The sequence below is a fragment of the Camelus dromedarius genome, chromosome 2 (assembly GCF_036321535.1).
Source record: "Camelus dromedarius isolate mCamDro1 chromosome 2, mCamDro1.pat, whole genome shotgun sequence".
Taxonomy (NCBI): domain Eukaryota; kingdom Metazoa; phylum Chordata; class Mammalia; order Artiodactyla; family Camelidae; genus Camelus; species Camelus dromedarius.
In genome coordinates, this window is record NC_087437.1 from 21,378,946 (window position 1) to 21,392,501 (window position 13,556).

The window sequence follows — 13,556 nt, forward strand, 5'->3', positions numbered from 1 at the left end:
ACTGACTCTATCAAGCACTGGCAAGGATATAAGGCAACTAGAACTCATATATTGCCAATGGCATGACTGAATTGTATAGACACTTTGGGAAACATGTTTGGTGATTTCTTATAAAGTTAAACATACACTTACTATTGACCCAGCAATTCCACTCCTAATGAAAACTTACATCAACACACAAGTTTGTATTTGAATGTTAATCACAGTAGTTTTACTCATAATAAGTCTACAACTGGGAACAACACAAATGTTCATCAACTCATGGATGGATAAACAAACTGTGGTACAATCCATAAAATGGAACACTAGTTGGTAATAAAAAAAGAACTGATACACACAACAACATGAATAAATCTCAAAAGCATTATCCTAAGTATAAGAATCTAGACACAAATGATATTAATAAAATATACAAAAGTATTCCATATGGCTAAAAATAATTCTGATTTTCAATAGGCTTTCTTTGTTGTTGTTGTTGTTGTTATATAAATCATTGGCACTTACTATCTTTTGTTATTTAATTTATGATTTAAATCAACTACAAACTTTTCTACCATAGGGATTACTGTGCATCTCTGCATAGCACTTCACAATACTAACATCTCACTTCATTGATTTGTTTATCAATCCACAGGTTCCATAATTCTCATTTAATAAAACAACTAGAATGTACTATACATATTGCAATGCAGTCAGGATACCTGGATTCAAATCCCAGTTGACTACATGGGTGACCTGTGGTAAGTCATTTAATCCATATGAAACTCACTTTCCTTATTCATTAAACTGAAAAGCTCTGGGGTCAAGAGGGGGAAGACAGTACTGGGGACACTGGGGTGGTACAACCAGCAATCCCAATGCATGGGAGGCCAGTAAGAAAGAAACCTCCTGAGAAGCAATGGGCCAAAAGTTACACTTGAACTTGACTTTTCAGAAGAACCACAAACTGAGAAAGTGGAGTCTTGAGAGCTGTCTTGTAAGTAACCACAAGGCAGACAACCAATCAGAGAAACATCCATTTTTGATTCTTCAGTGTAGCTTCCTTCCATCATTGGGGACAGGATTTAACAAGCACTATGTATATGGAAAATTAGCTATTTTAGACTGATACAGAGTAAGTTAGTTTTGCTCTAGGGATGTGTTGCTGCCACAGTAATGCTCTCGGTTAGAGAAATCATAGGATCAGATATTTCATATATGTGCTCCATTGAGAATCTATAATTGGTGGAATTATGAATGCCTATAAATCAAAAGTCAAAGTCACCCAAGGAATTACAATACAGCAGGCTGAGAAGCTTCATTAGGGATTTGCTGTGTACCTACCATGTGCCAAAAATATGTGCAAGGTCACACGTTTTACCATTTAATCTTTACAATTGCCCTTATCAGTTATCAGGTAGCTGTTTTAGAGATGAGATTATTATTCCTGTTTCAGAGATGAGAAAACTGACATTCTGAAACACAATTTAGTAATCTGCTCATTAGTATGTGACATCAGTGCAACAAGGCTAAGATTCAAACTCAGAGCTTTGGATTCCATACCTTTACCACTACTTAAAACCTACTACCACTATAAAAAAGGCTAGCTTCCAATTATTGCAACTAGCACAGTTCCTAGAAGAGAGTAGGCTTAATAATTTTTATTTTTCTTCTGAAAATGTAGACAGGAGGCAGATATTATCTTAGGTAGGCAGGAAATAGGTATTACCTCCAGCTATCAGAAGGGGAAACAAACACTTATATATGAAGTAAGTTTTTAAATGCTGGAGTTCCTAGCCCTTTCTCTGCATTAGCATTCCCTTGACATTCATCATGGTAGTGATGAACTTGAAAAGTAAAAAAAGATGGAGGAGGAGAAAAAGTACATGCAGTTATAAGACCAAGCGTTTTCCTTCTTCGAATAGCCCATGCATATTTACTGAGTACCTTTCAAGGTCAAGAAAAAGGTGCCACATTATTTGCAAATGATGCGACAGACGAGGGACTAATTTCCAAAATACACAAACAGCTCATACACCTTAATATCAAAAAAGCAAGCAACCCACACCTTAGTATCAAAAAAACAAGCAACCCAATCCAAAAATGGGCAGAAGACCTAAACAAGCAATTCTCCAATGAAGACATACAAATGGTCAACAGGCACATGAAATGCAAATCAAAACTTTAATGAGAGGTGGGGAGGGTATAGCTCAAGTGGTAGAGCACATGCTTAGCATGAATGAGGTCATGGGTTCAATCGCTAGTACCTCCACTAAAAAAAGCAAAACAAAACAAAAGACAAACAACCCAGAGAGGGTGTAAAATAGGGCTCCAAGACATCTGGTTAAATCTGAATTTCAAATAAACAATGAATACATCTTTAGAGTAAGTATGTCCCAAATATTTCCTGTATGTTTATTGGTATATCTGGCAACCCTAGGTGGGAATGTTGTTTAGAGAAGTGTCTTAGAGGAAATGATAACTAAGATGAGAACCAAATTATTACTAATCCCCGACAAATTTGGCCCCTGAAAATGTGTATTAGTTGCTGGCCTATGGAGACAGCCCTGTGGCAAGGATCTGAAACCTCCTGACAACAGCCAGGGAGGAACGGTGGACCCTTGCCAAGAGCCACATTAGTGAGCCATCTTGGAAGCCAAACGTTCCAGCCGTAGTCCAGCCCTCAGATGACTACAGCCCTGGCCTACGGCTTGTTTACAATACATGAGAGACTGTGAGGCAGAATTACCCAGCTAAGCCACTCCTGACCCTCAGAAACTGTGTGGGATGATATTTGTTGTTTTAAGCTGTTAGGTATCAGGATAATTTGTTATGTAGCAATAGAAATGCCCTGCCCATCAGAGGAGTTCTGCATCTTGTAAGGATGGACACGATCATGCTCACTCATTATTGAGAACAGCCACAATTCGTGTGGGTGGCCTCAGCAAGAATGAGGTGATGGATCCAGAGGGGTCCCAGCTGTCACTGTCAATCAGTTATGCCTCCCTCCAGCAGGAGATCTGAATGGTCCATTTCCATAGCTTCCACAGGATAACAAAAGTATATGAATAATAGCACAGCCTTTCTGAAACAAAATAATTTTACAAGTTTTTTTTACAATCACAAAATACAAAATATTTTTCTGAGATCAGCTTAATCACTTGAAGGAACTGTGTGAAAATAGAAATACAAGCACAATAATAACAAAAATCAGCAGAGCTAAGAAAACTCTAAATCTTGGTTCTCAGCTTGATTTCATGTATGTTAGGAATTGAGATTGCTCTGCCAACCAAGAAAATAATTTGTTCCTGGGTGGGTTGTTTTGACTCTTCCATCCAGAAAGGAATTTCTGAAATTTAAGGATAATGTGCAGTGGAAGAGCTGTGAACTGTGGTTAATCAACTAAGAATTTCTAAGAGTACTTTGCTGAAACAATTTTGAGTACATTATTTTATTCCAATAGATTAAGTTTAAGGGATTACATTCCAATTATCTAACATGAACAGAAAAATCTCAGAGAAAGACACTTCCCTCCTTTTCAAAAAATCCAGGATAAGTTAGAAGGGAGTGGGTAATAACTGTAGAACTAAACGTGGCTGCAGGGAGATGCTAGAAGTTTTCCATGACCACAGCACCCAGACTCAGCCCTCTTGGCTTTATAATAAGGTTTTTTATCCAAACCATCTCAGAGTTCATATATTATTATAACACACATCATTCCGCAAGCCAGTTCAATACCAATTGAGCTTAGTATGTGTTAACGTTGGAATCCTTTAAAATCTGTGTTCCAGACAATATCAGATGTTACTTTTCTCCTTATGGCTTGCAAAACAGTCACAATTATCTTACAAGATCCCCAATTCAAATTTCATAGAAACTGAGATAAGGACATTGCCTTAAAAAGCTTACAACTTTGGGATAGTACAATTCACTGATCTAAATAAAGCCTGATCTAACCTGTCTTCCTAGACATTTCTACATAAATTAATATTTTTAAGTAGTCTGTTAAAATTTTATTTTATTGAAGTTACTTGATTTACAATATTATATTTGTTTCAGGTATAGTTTATTTGTTAAATACCTAATTCATTTAAAACTTACCTTGGTATAACTAATCCTAGATATTAAAAAAGAGAACACAGCAATCAGAACAAATAAAACCTAGAATATCTTTGAATTCGAGTATCTGATATTACAGTACAAAGCAACATTTAGATATTTTGATACAGAATTAAGCAGCAGTTATAATTAGCTTTGATCGATTATATAAAATTGTTACACATATTAAATAAACAAAGCACTGAAGTTTCAGGCCTAAGCCCTATGCATTGCTTTGTAGCCACTCTAACACATAAGGTCAAGATTTTCCAATGATTGTATCCAATGCTTCTCAACAATTGGGTCAGTTCAGAGTGAGGCTTAAAGATCTGGAACCAAAAACCAAGGAAAGCTTTAAAAACTGGCAGCAAATAATCAACAGTTTCTAGAGGATTAACTGTCTTTTCTAACCAAACAATACACTTTAAAATTTTGTGATCCAAAGTAGAAGAGAGTCAGGAAAAAAACATTCAGCACAGAACTCTCTTTAATATCATCTGGGACAACAGACGCGAGTCAGACACAGTTTCATTGTTCCTGGTCTTCCCGCCTCCAGCTCTCTTTCCTCAGATTTGGAACTTCTTTTATTTTCCTCCTCTTAAAGTATTACTTTTTTCCTAGTTCTCTGCTCATAAGTGATAGATATATATTGTAGAATTATTTCACTGATACATCTTAATTAACATTAAGATGACACTATTTGTTTATAATTTTAATGCAAATTTGAATAGATTCTTCCAAAATCAGTAACTACAAAAAAAAAAAAAATCACGAAAATGCACAATATCTCCAGTGATTTCACAGTTTTACCTTTCTCTTTTCCGACTTGTCTATGGGGTTACCTTGAAAGTTCCACTTTAAAAAGTTTTACTAATAACAATTTTCTCCTATTTGTCTCAAATACGCCCTTTTAAACTAAAGATGTAAAACTGGAGGGGACAAGTGGAATCTCCAACAAAACCTGAGGAGAAAAACTTGACAGTGGAATTTTGTCATTGTTTCATCTACTCAACAAATAGATATTAACTCCTAAGAGTCAGGCACTGTGCTAGGTACAAGCCCTACTTTGTCTCAAGAGCTTGCCATTATGATATAATCTTAAAATACCAATGAGGCTAATGAAATTTTATACATATATATAAAACTTATGTATTATATATATATAAACTGGGTTTGTTTTTTTTTTTTTTGGTGGAGAGTTTTTTAATTATTTTGTGCTTTCCACCTTGTTCTAAAGACTCAACCAACAGGAAAAAGGGAATAAATTCTGAGAAGGACACATGTAGGGTTAGGAATAAGAGTATCAGTGGATAAAACAAAAAGAAAACCAAGATGATAAGAACATTTCAAAGTTATCAAAGCTCTAAAAGTAATACAAAAATCTGCATAGTGCTTTATAAATATTATTTAAACGAGTCTAGCAACACTCCTGATTACAATCACCAACAAAGCTTATCAACTTACTAACCTGTCTTTGCCAAAAAATTTAAACTAGTTCTACTGAAGAATTTTCATATGAGAACATATCTCCAATTACATACCTGAAGTTAACAGGAAGATAAAATTCAATTACAAAAATACATTTGACAGACTCAAACCAAATCTAATTATATGTCATATTATAGGACACTATACTAACACTTCAGTCATTATATTTAACACTTCAAGTATTAAATGTGTGGTATTTTTAAGATCCACACCCATGACCTTGGCTTGTGTAATATCCCTTTTTTTGAAGTATAGTTGATTTACAATACTGCATTAGTTTCAGGTGAACAGCACAGTGATTTAGTTTTTTAAGATTATATTCCATTATAGGTTATTACAAGAAACTGGATATAATTCCCTGTGCTGTACAGCAAATCCTTGTTGCTTGTCTATTTTATGTACACTAGTTTGTACCTGTGAATTCCATACTCCTAATTTGTCCCTTCCCTCCTCCCTCTTCCCTTTGATAACCTTAAGATTGTTTTCTAAAGTCTGTGAGTTTGTTTCTGTTCTGTAATCAATTCATTTGTAATTCTTTTTTAGATCCCACATATAAGTGATATCATACAGTATTTGTCTTTCTCTGACTTATTTCACTAAGCATAACACTCTAGGTCCATCTGCGTTACCACAAATGGCAATATTTCATTTCTTTTTATTGCTGAGTAATATTCCATTGTGTGTGTGTGTGTGTGTGTGTGTGTACACACATACACATACCACATCTTCTTAAGCCAATTGTCTGTTGATGGGCACCTGGTTGTTTCCATGCCTTGGCTGTTGTAAACAGTGCTGCTATGAACATTGGAGTGCATGTATCTTTTCAAACCAGAGTTTTCATCTTTTCTGGATATATGCCCAGGACCAGGATTGCTGGATCATATGGTAGGTCTATTTTTAAAAGAACCTCCATACTGTCTTCCACAGTGGCTGCACCAAACTACAGTCCACCAACAGTGTAGGAGGGTTCCCTTTTCTCCACACCCTCTCCAAAATTTATTATTTGTAGACTTTTCGATGACAGTCATTCCGACCAGTGTGAGGTGATACTTCACTGTGGTTTTGATTTGCATTTCTCTAGTAATTAGCAATGATGAGCATCTTTTTATGTGCCTGTTGGCCATCTGTATGTCTTCTTTGGGAAATGTCTATTTAGATCTACTGATTTTCTGATTGGGTTTTTCAGGGTTACATCCTTAAATGCATTAAATACTAGTAAAATATTGTATTCAGCACTCTGGAATGAAGCTAAAATATATCTGATACAGAACTCCACACTACAACATTGTTTCACAATTTACAATCAAAAATATGGAAAAGATTCATCACTTCACTAACCACCAGGGAAATACAAATTGAAACCACAATGCATTACCACTAAACACCCACCAGACTGAGCATAAGGAAAAAGATAAAAGATATCAAATACTGGCAAGGATTTGAGCCACAGGGAATCGTCCTACACTACTGGTGGCAGTGAAAATTGGCCTTACCACTTTGAAAAACTTGTCTGGAAGCGTCTACTAAAGCTGAGCATCTGTATATTCCAACCAAACAATTCTGATCCTAGGTACATGTCTTATAGAAATGCATATGTGTGTTCACCAAAGGACGTGAACTAGAATGTTCATAAGATCACTCACTATAATATCCCTACCCAAATGCCCAATTACATTAGAACAAATAAATTATGGTTTATTCACCCAATGGAATATTACATAGCCATGAGAAACGTATATCTACAGCAATATGGATGAATCTCACAAACACGTTGAGCAAGAAAAGCTAGTCACAAAAGAATAAACAGTGTATTATTCCATATGGAAAGCACAAAATCAGACAAAAATAGCCCATCTTGTTGGAGGTCAAGGTAGCAGTTAGCCTTGAAAGGGAGCACAAGGCATGAGTCTGGGATGCTAATATTCTGCTTTTAAGTGCTGGATTGTGAAATTTCACTGAGCTGTACACCTATACGTGTACTTTTCTCTAGGTATTTAAACTAAAATTTGAAATATATATATGCATGTAAATATATGACATGAATATTTTCATAATAAAAGTAAATACCTCATTATGGATGCATTACAAAATGCAAAAAAGAATATATAGTACCAATCAATCATAATCTCATCTTCTGAAAGATGCCTGCAGTTTGATACATGTCTTCATTTTTCTATACACTTCATATGGTTAAGAACATATAATACACAAAATTTTACTTACATGTGGGTGGTTAAATGACATCAAAATATCTCTACATAAAACAATTATGTATATATCAAACATTATCCATCTTTAAAATATTTCTCTTCATAAGCAAAACCTGACTACAAAATTAGCTATCATATACATACATACAAAGTTTACTTTAAAATGACCTAGAGATATACTTCTGTGTGAGCCACTTTTTTTGCTATTTATAAAAAATGCGCTGATAAGTATCTGTCTTTGTCTATATTAATTAAAACTCAAAATTTACTTTCTTGGGATAGATACACAGAGGTAGAATTACAAGAGCCACTGTTTCTGCAATAAAATTAGCAAAAGATAAAATATTACTATAACAAGAGGACACAAGTTTAAAACAGCAGTAAAAGGGGGGGGGGCAACAAAATAGATAGCCCTTCCTGCTTTCTTCACTGGTCTTTTCTTTTAGAAAGTGCTCCTTAGCCAGTGGAGCCCCTCAGTAAAACAAAAATCCCTGGTCTAAAAGTCTAAGACATGCAAAGCTTGATGGTAATTCAGTGTTAGACACATAGAAGGTACTGACAGAAAAAAGCTTTCCGAATTGAGTGAAAAATTTTAGGCAAGAAAAATCAGTCTGATGCTACCTCTTGCTTAATCCCCACTTCTTTTATATACTCTTTGAACAGGAGTTCTCAAAGTCCGGTCCAGGGCTAGCAATTTCAGCTTCACCAAGCAACTTGTTAGAAATACAAATTCTCAAACCCCACCTCAGACCTACTGAATCAGAAGTCTGGAGGCTATCTTTATAAGATGCCCTCAAAGTGATTCTAAAATTTAAGAACTACTGAACTAAAGCATTCTAAACCTCCAGGCATACTTAACGTCACCTTTATTAATCAGGGAATGGAAAAAGACAAATAATTTTTTGACACTATTATTCTAATTGCTATCTTGCTCATCTGGGAGACTGAGGACCTTCCTGTTGGATAAGTAGTTTTATGTTTGCTCCACTCTCTTTAGATTTGTGATTTACATGTCTGCAAAGTCAGTCATGCTGCTTTTCATACTTTAATGGGTCCCAAATGAACTCACTACAGGGGATGTAAAGGATGTCACTGAAGAAAGGGATGACGGAAGAGTTCCTAGCTTATTCTGTGATGTGCAAAAAACTGTGGCTTAATTAGTTTCACAGGCAGAAAATGAAAGAAGTAATTTGTATTACCAGTAAATCCAGGTAGCAATTTCCTTTTACTTCAAAATATGGCTTATAATTAAATGCATTCAGGCTGGTCTTCAATAATTTAACCAGCAACTTGCAGACATTTTCTACATATTTAATATCATGACAAAGAAAGGCTCAAATATCAAAAGAACAGTGAAGGAAGTGAAGGAGAAGAGAATTAATATTTTATTGAGCACCCCATACATGCTAAGTATTATGTATAAAGCCTTACATGTGAGAGTTAGATGAGAAAATACAATCCCTTGGTATTACTATCACCAAAACACAAATGTGAAAATCAAAGAGAGATTTAGTAAATTTTCTATGTTACCAGTCGTAGACCTAGTAAACAGCAAAGCTGACAACTGAAGCTGTGCTTCAATGGTTCCAAAACCTGTGTCTTTTCAAATATATCAAACTTTACAACATGTAGCAAAACACAGTGTGTTTGCATTAGTGAATAAAAAACCCTAAAGAAACAGATATAGTTAGTAAAATTTTAGCAACTTTTAATAATTTTCCTATTTAGTACTTTTTAAAGACATATACACCTTTAAAAAAATATTCTGGCTACCTTATTTTTTTTACTATGTAATTTATAAAGAAGAGGAGAAACCAGATTAAATTTCATAAAAGGCAATTTAATCTCTCCTAAAAGATAAACATGTATGATTTAAATTGCTAGATTTAATTTTAAAAACATTGTGTTGGCAACAAAGCTGTTAAACAGCTTTATGGTATGATTTTTTATATTTTTGTTTTTAATTTGGCAACTCATGCAAATTTTAAGTTGGTCATAGATGAGACGAATTTAAATGAGGAAATTCATAAAAGAAAACATTTAAGAGGCTGATTTTAGAACTAAATTCCAATTGGCTATCAAAATTACCCTCTTCCCTTAGTGTTGTGGGTTTGAAATTAACCAGTATCAACAGTTGTTAACCAACAGTAAGCAAGACTGCTGGCTAAGTTCGAGGTGTGGAAGTTTTCTTCTAGAAGACAATGGGCCATAGAGGAAGAGGAAATAAAAACAGGTAATTAGATCAACTCCATTTTTCCAACTACTAAGCAAACAAGGAATCATATAAAGAAAGATATTTTAATATCAACAATATTCTACTCTGCCAACTGAGTTACAAGCTGATTCACTGAAAGTGAATTTTGAAATACTACAGAAACAAGATTGCAGAAATCTTTTCCTCCAAAAATCATAATATCCATTTATCATCCTGTCTTTAGAAACAGTAAATGGCTATTTCAAGAACTATAAAAAATAGGTATCATCATGTGATACTCTATAATAAAGCAATCTATATGAACTATCAGAATAGAGAATAAAACTTTAAAGTGAAAAAAGCCATGTAAATTTACTGGGGCTCAGGTATAACATACTGTGTTATCAAAACTATTTATAAATCCACAGAGTGCAATCAAAACACAGAGCAAAGTTACGTAATTCTCCCTGACCACAATATCCACTGTGAAAGCAGTTCACAGGAAGATAAAAGATGCAGTAACTACAGTCTAAAGCACTTTCATTTTTTCCTTTATTTTTTTTGAATCGGGAACTCAAATTTTATTTCAGAAAGATAATTTTTATTTAAGTTTAGTACTTAATTATGTAATATGATAAACTAAACACTTTTACTTAAATAAAACTTTTATGGTAGATGAACATAGGAAAATACAAGTGAGAAGATCAGATGGCACAGGTCCTACAGGAAAAGCAAGCTGCTGAACTGAACAGGGCACTAAAACTACTTGTAGGATGGGTTAGTCGTCTATTTTCAGATCATTAAGATATTTTAAAATATCCTGAAACCAAACCTAGATTCAAAAGGCAAAGCCAGAACCATTCACTGTGTTTATTAAAACACAATCTCTCACTAAGCCTCACACAGTAAGAGAGGCCAAGCTTACCCTAACATGACCTCAGATTTAGAAGCCTGCCAAAGAACTGTAATAGAAATAACAACCAAATGTCACATATACCTTCTGTTCAAAGTAATATAAAATAAAACAAAAGCTTACTAGATGCTTTGTGAATTTGTGAATTAAAATAAAAAAGAATTAATTAAACATATAACTCCAAAATATACAAGCTACTCTATTTTTTAAGATTTTGAGCACTGAAATTATCTGTAACACTAATTCCCTACCCTTTCACCTTTCCAGCTCCTTTTAAACTTTTTCTCATCAAGAAAGTGAAGTTTTCACATTCTCTTCTTGGCAGACATACATTCATATGGTCCCTATAAGGAGCCATTCCAGCAACACTTTTGGGAAAACTTTGACTTCTTTCTGTTCCTACTGCCTTGCACACAAAAGGCTTTTCCTTTATTCCTGTTTCCACGCTCTGAAGCTCTTTTAAAAAAAAAAAAGTTACAAAACCTGAACAATTGGTTTCACTATAAATGTATGTACTCTAATCTTGACTGGGTCCCTGCTGTTACTCAGGGACCCCAGAATCATCTCTAGATTATGAAGGATTAAAAATAACACAAAACAGGCTCTAATCAACAATACTCTCCAAATGGAGAATTCACAAGCTTCTCTCATAATTAAGTGGTGTTCATCCAGGGAATTCAAAGTTTTTGTGACATGCAAAAATCAATGTAATTTACCATATTCATGGGTTAAAAATACCCCACCATATAATCACTGCAATAGGTGCAAAAAAAAAAAAAAAAAAGAGTTTAACAAAATCCAACAACCATTCATTATCAAAACACTCAGGAAACTTAGAGGGAAATTTACCCAACTAGATGGAGGGTGGCTATGAAAACTCTACAGCTAACATCATACCTAATAATAAAAGACTTAATGCTTTCCTCCTAAGATCAGGACCAAGGCAAGGATTTCTGTTCTCACTATTTCTATTCAACCTTGAACTGGAAGTCCTAATCAGTGACATTAGGAAAGAAAAAGAAATACAAATTGGAAAGAAAAAGTTAAACTGCCTTTATTCATATATGATATGATATATGTGGAAAATCCTTTAAAAATCTATAAAAAAAATTACTAGAAATAAAGTTTTCACAAGGTAGAAAAATATAAAAACCAACTGTGTGTCTACATACTAGCAAAGACAACTGGAAATTGAAATTAAAAATACCATTTACCAAAGACAAAAACAAAACCAAAAAACTCCTGGATCTAATACATGATTATAGCAAGGTTGCAAGATACAACGTTAATATATAAAAGTCAACTGTTTTCTTATATACCAGCAGGGAATAACTGGAGTTTGAAAACAAAAACACAAGGCCATTTATATTAGCACCAAAAAATATATCCAATAAATATGTATAAGATCTATATGTGGAAAACCACCCAATTGTGATGAAAGAAATCAGAGATCTAATTAATGGAGAGACAGCCCATGTTCATGAATAGGAAGAATCAATACTGTTAAGATGTCAGTTATTCCCAACTTGATGTACAGATTCAATGCAATCTCAATCCAAATCCCAGTAAGTTATTCTGTGGATATCAACAAACTGATTCTAAAATTCATATGAAAAGGCAAAAGATGCAGAATGGCCAACACAGTATTAAAGAAGAAAAGTGGAAGGACTAACGCCACCCAACCTCAAAATTTATTGTAAACCCACAGTAATCAAGACAGTGTGATATCAGCAAAAGAATAAGAAAATAGATCAATGGAATAAAACAGAGAGCCCAGAAACAGACCTATACACAAATACATTCAACTCAACTTTGACAAAGGAGCAAAGGCAATTCAATGGAGAAGAGTTAGCCCCTTTAACCAATGAGGCTGGAACTTGCAAAAAAGAAAAAAAAAAAAAGACTTTAGACACAGATCTTACATCTGTCACAAAATTAACTCAAAATGGATCACAGACCTAAATGTAAACTTTAAAACCCCTAAAAGGAAAACAGGAGAGACTCTAGCTGACCTTCAGTGTAGTTATGACCTTTTAGAGTATAAAACCAAAAAGCCTGATTCATGAAAGACAAATACTGGACTTTAATGTTGGACTTCATTAAAATTAAAACTTTTCTGTGAAAGATACTGTTTCTCTACTACCAGATAAGGAATGTCAAGTCTTTATACATCCTTACAAGAAACATACGTGTACTTATATGTCACTTCTTTTTAAACAAATGGTTATATATTCAAGACACTGTTCTCCACTTTTCTTTTGTTAACTTAATAATGTGTCTTTATAGATCACTCCATATTCGTACATAGGTTTCTCACGTCCAATTTTACATGTGCATAGTATGCCATTATATGTATTGCACACAATTCATTTAACCAGATCTCACTGATGGATATTTGCTGTTGCCAATATTTTGCTATTACACACAATACTGCAAAGATTAAGCTTTATTTCCCAAATTTACAAGCATATCAGTAGATTATATATTCCTAAAATTGGGACTGCTCAATCATGGGAAATGTGAATGTTAAATTAATAAATATTGTGAAATTGCTCCCCATAAAGGACCCATCAGCAGTACAAGAAAGCACGTGTTATCCTACACCCTCAACAACAGTGTTTTATCAAACTTCTTAATACTCACCGATCTTACAGAGTGAATAATGGTACTTAGT

The 13,556-nt window shown here is 34.2% G+C and overlaps 1 protein-coding gene across 10 annotated transcripts in view; it reads right to left on the minus strand.

Annotated features, from left to right (window-relative positions):
* TFDP2 (transcription factor Dp-2) overlaps nucleotides 1-13,556 on the minus strand; it is a 156,239-nt gene that overhangs the window by 88,738 nt on the left and 53,945 nt on the right. Inside the window, exon 2 of one of the 10 annotated variants that reach the window (XM_010976806.3) lies at nucleotides 2,884-3,064. The exons of the other annotated variants lie outside the window; for them this stretch is intronic. Within the exon in view, the coding sequence (XP_010975108.1) occupies nucleotides 2,884-2,887 (4 nt within the window). The 5' untranslated portion in view covers nucleotides 2,888-3,064. The remainder of the gene's footprint in view (nucleotides 1-2,883; nucleotides 3,065-13,556) is intronic. 10 annotated transcript variants of the gene reach the window in all.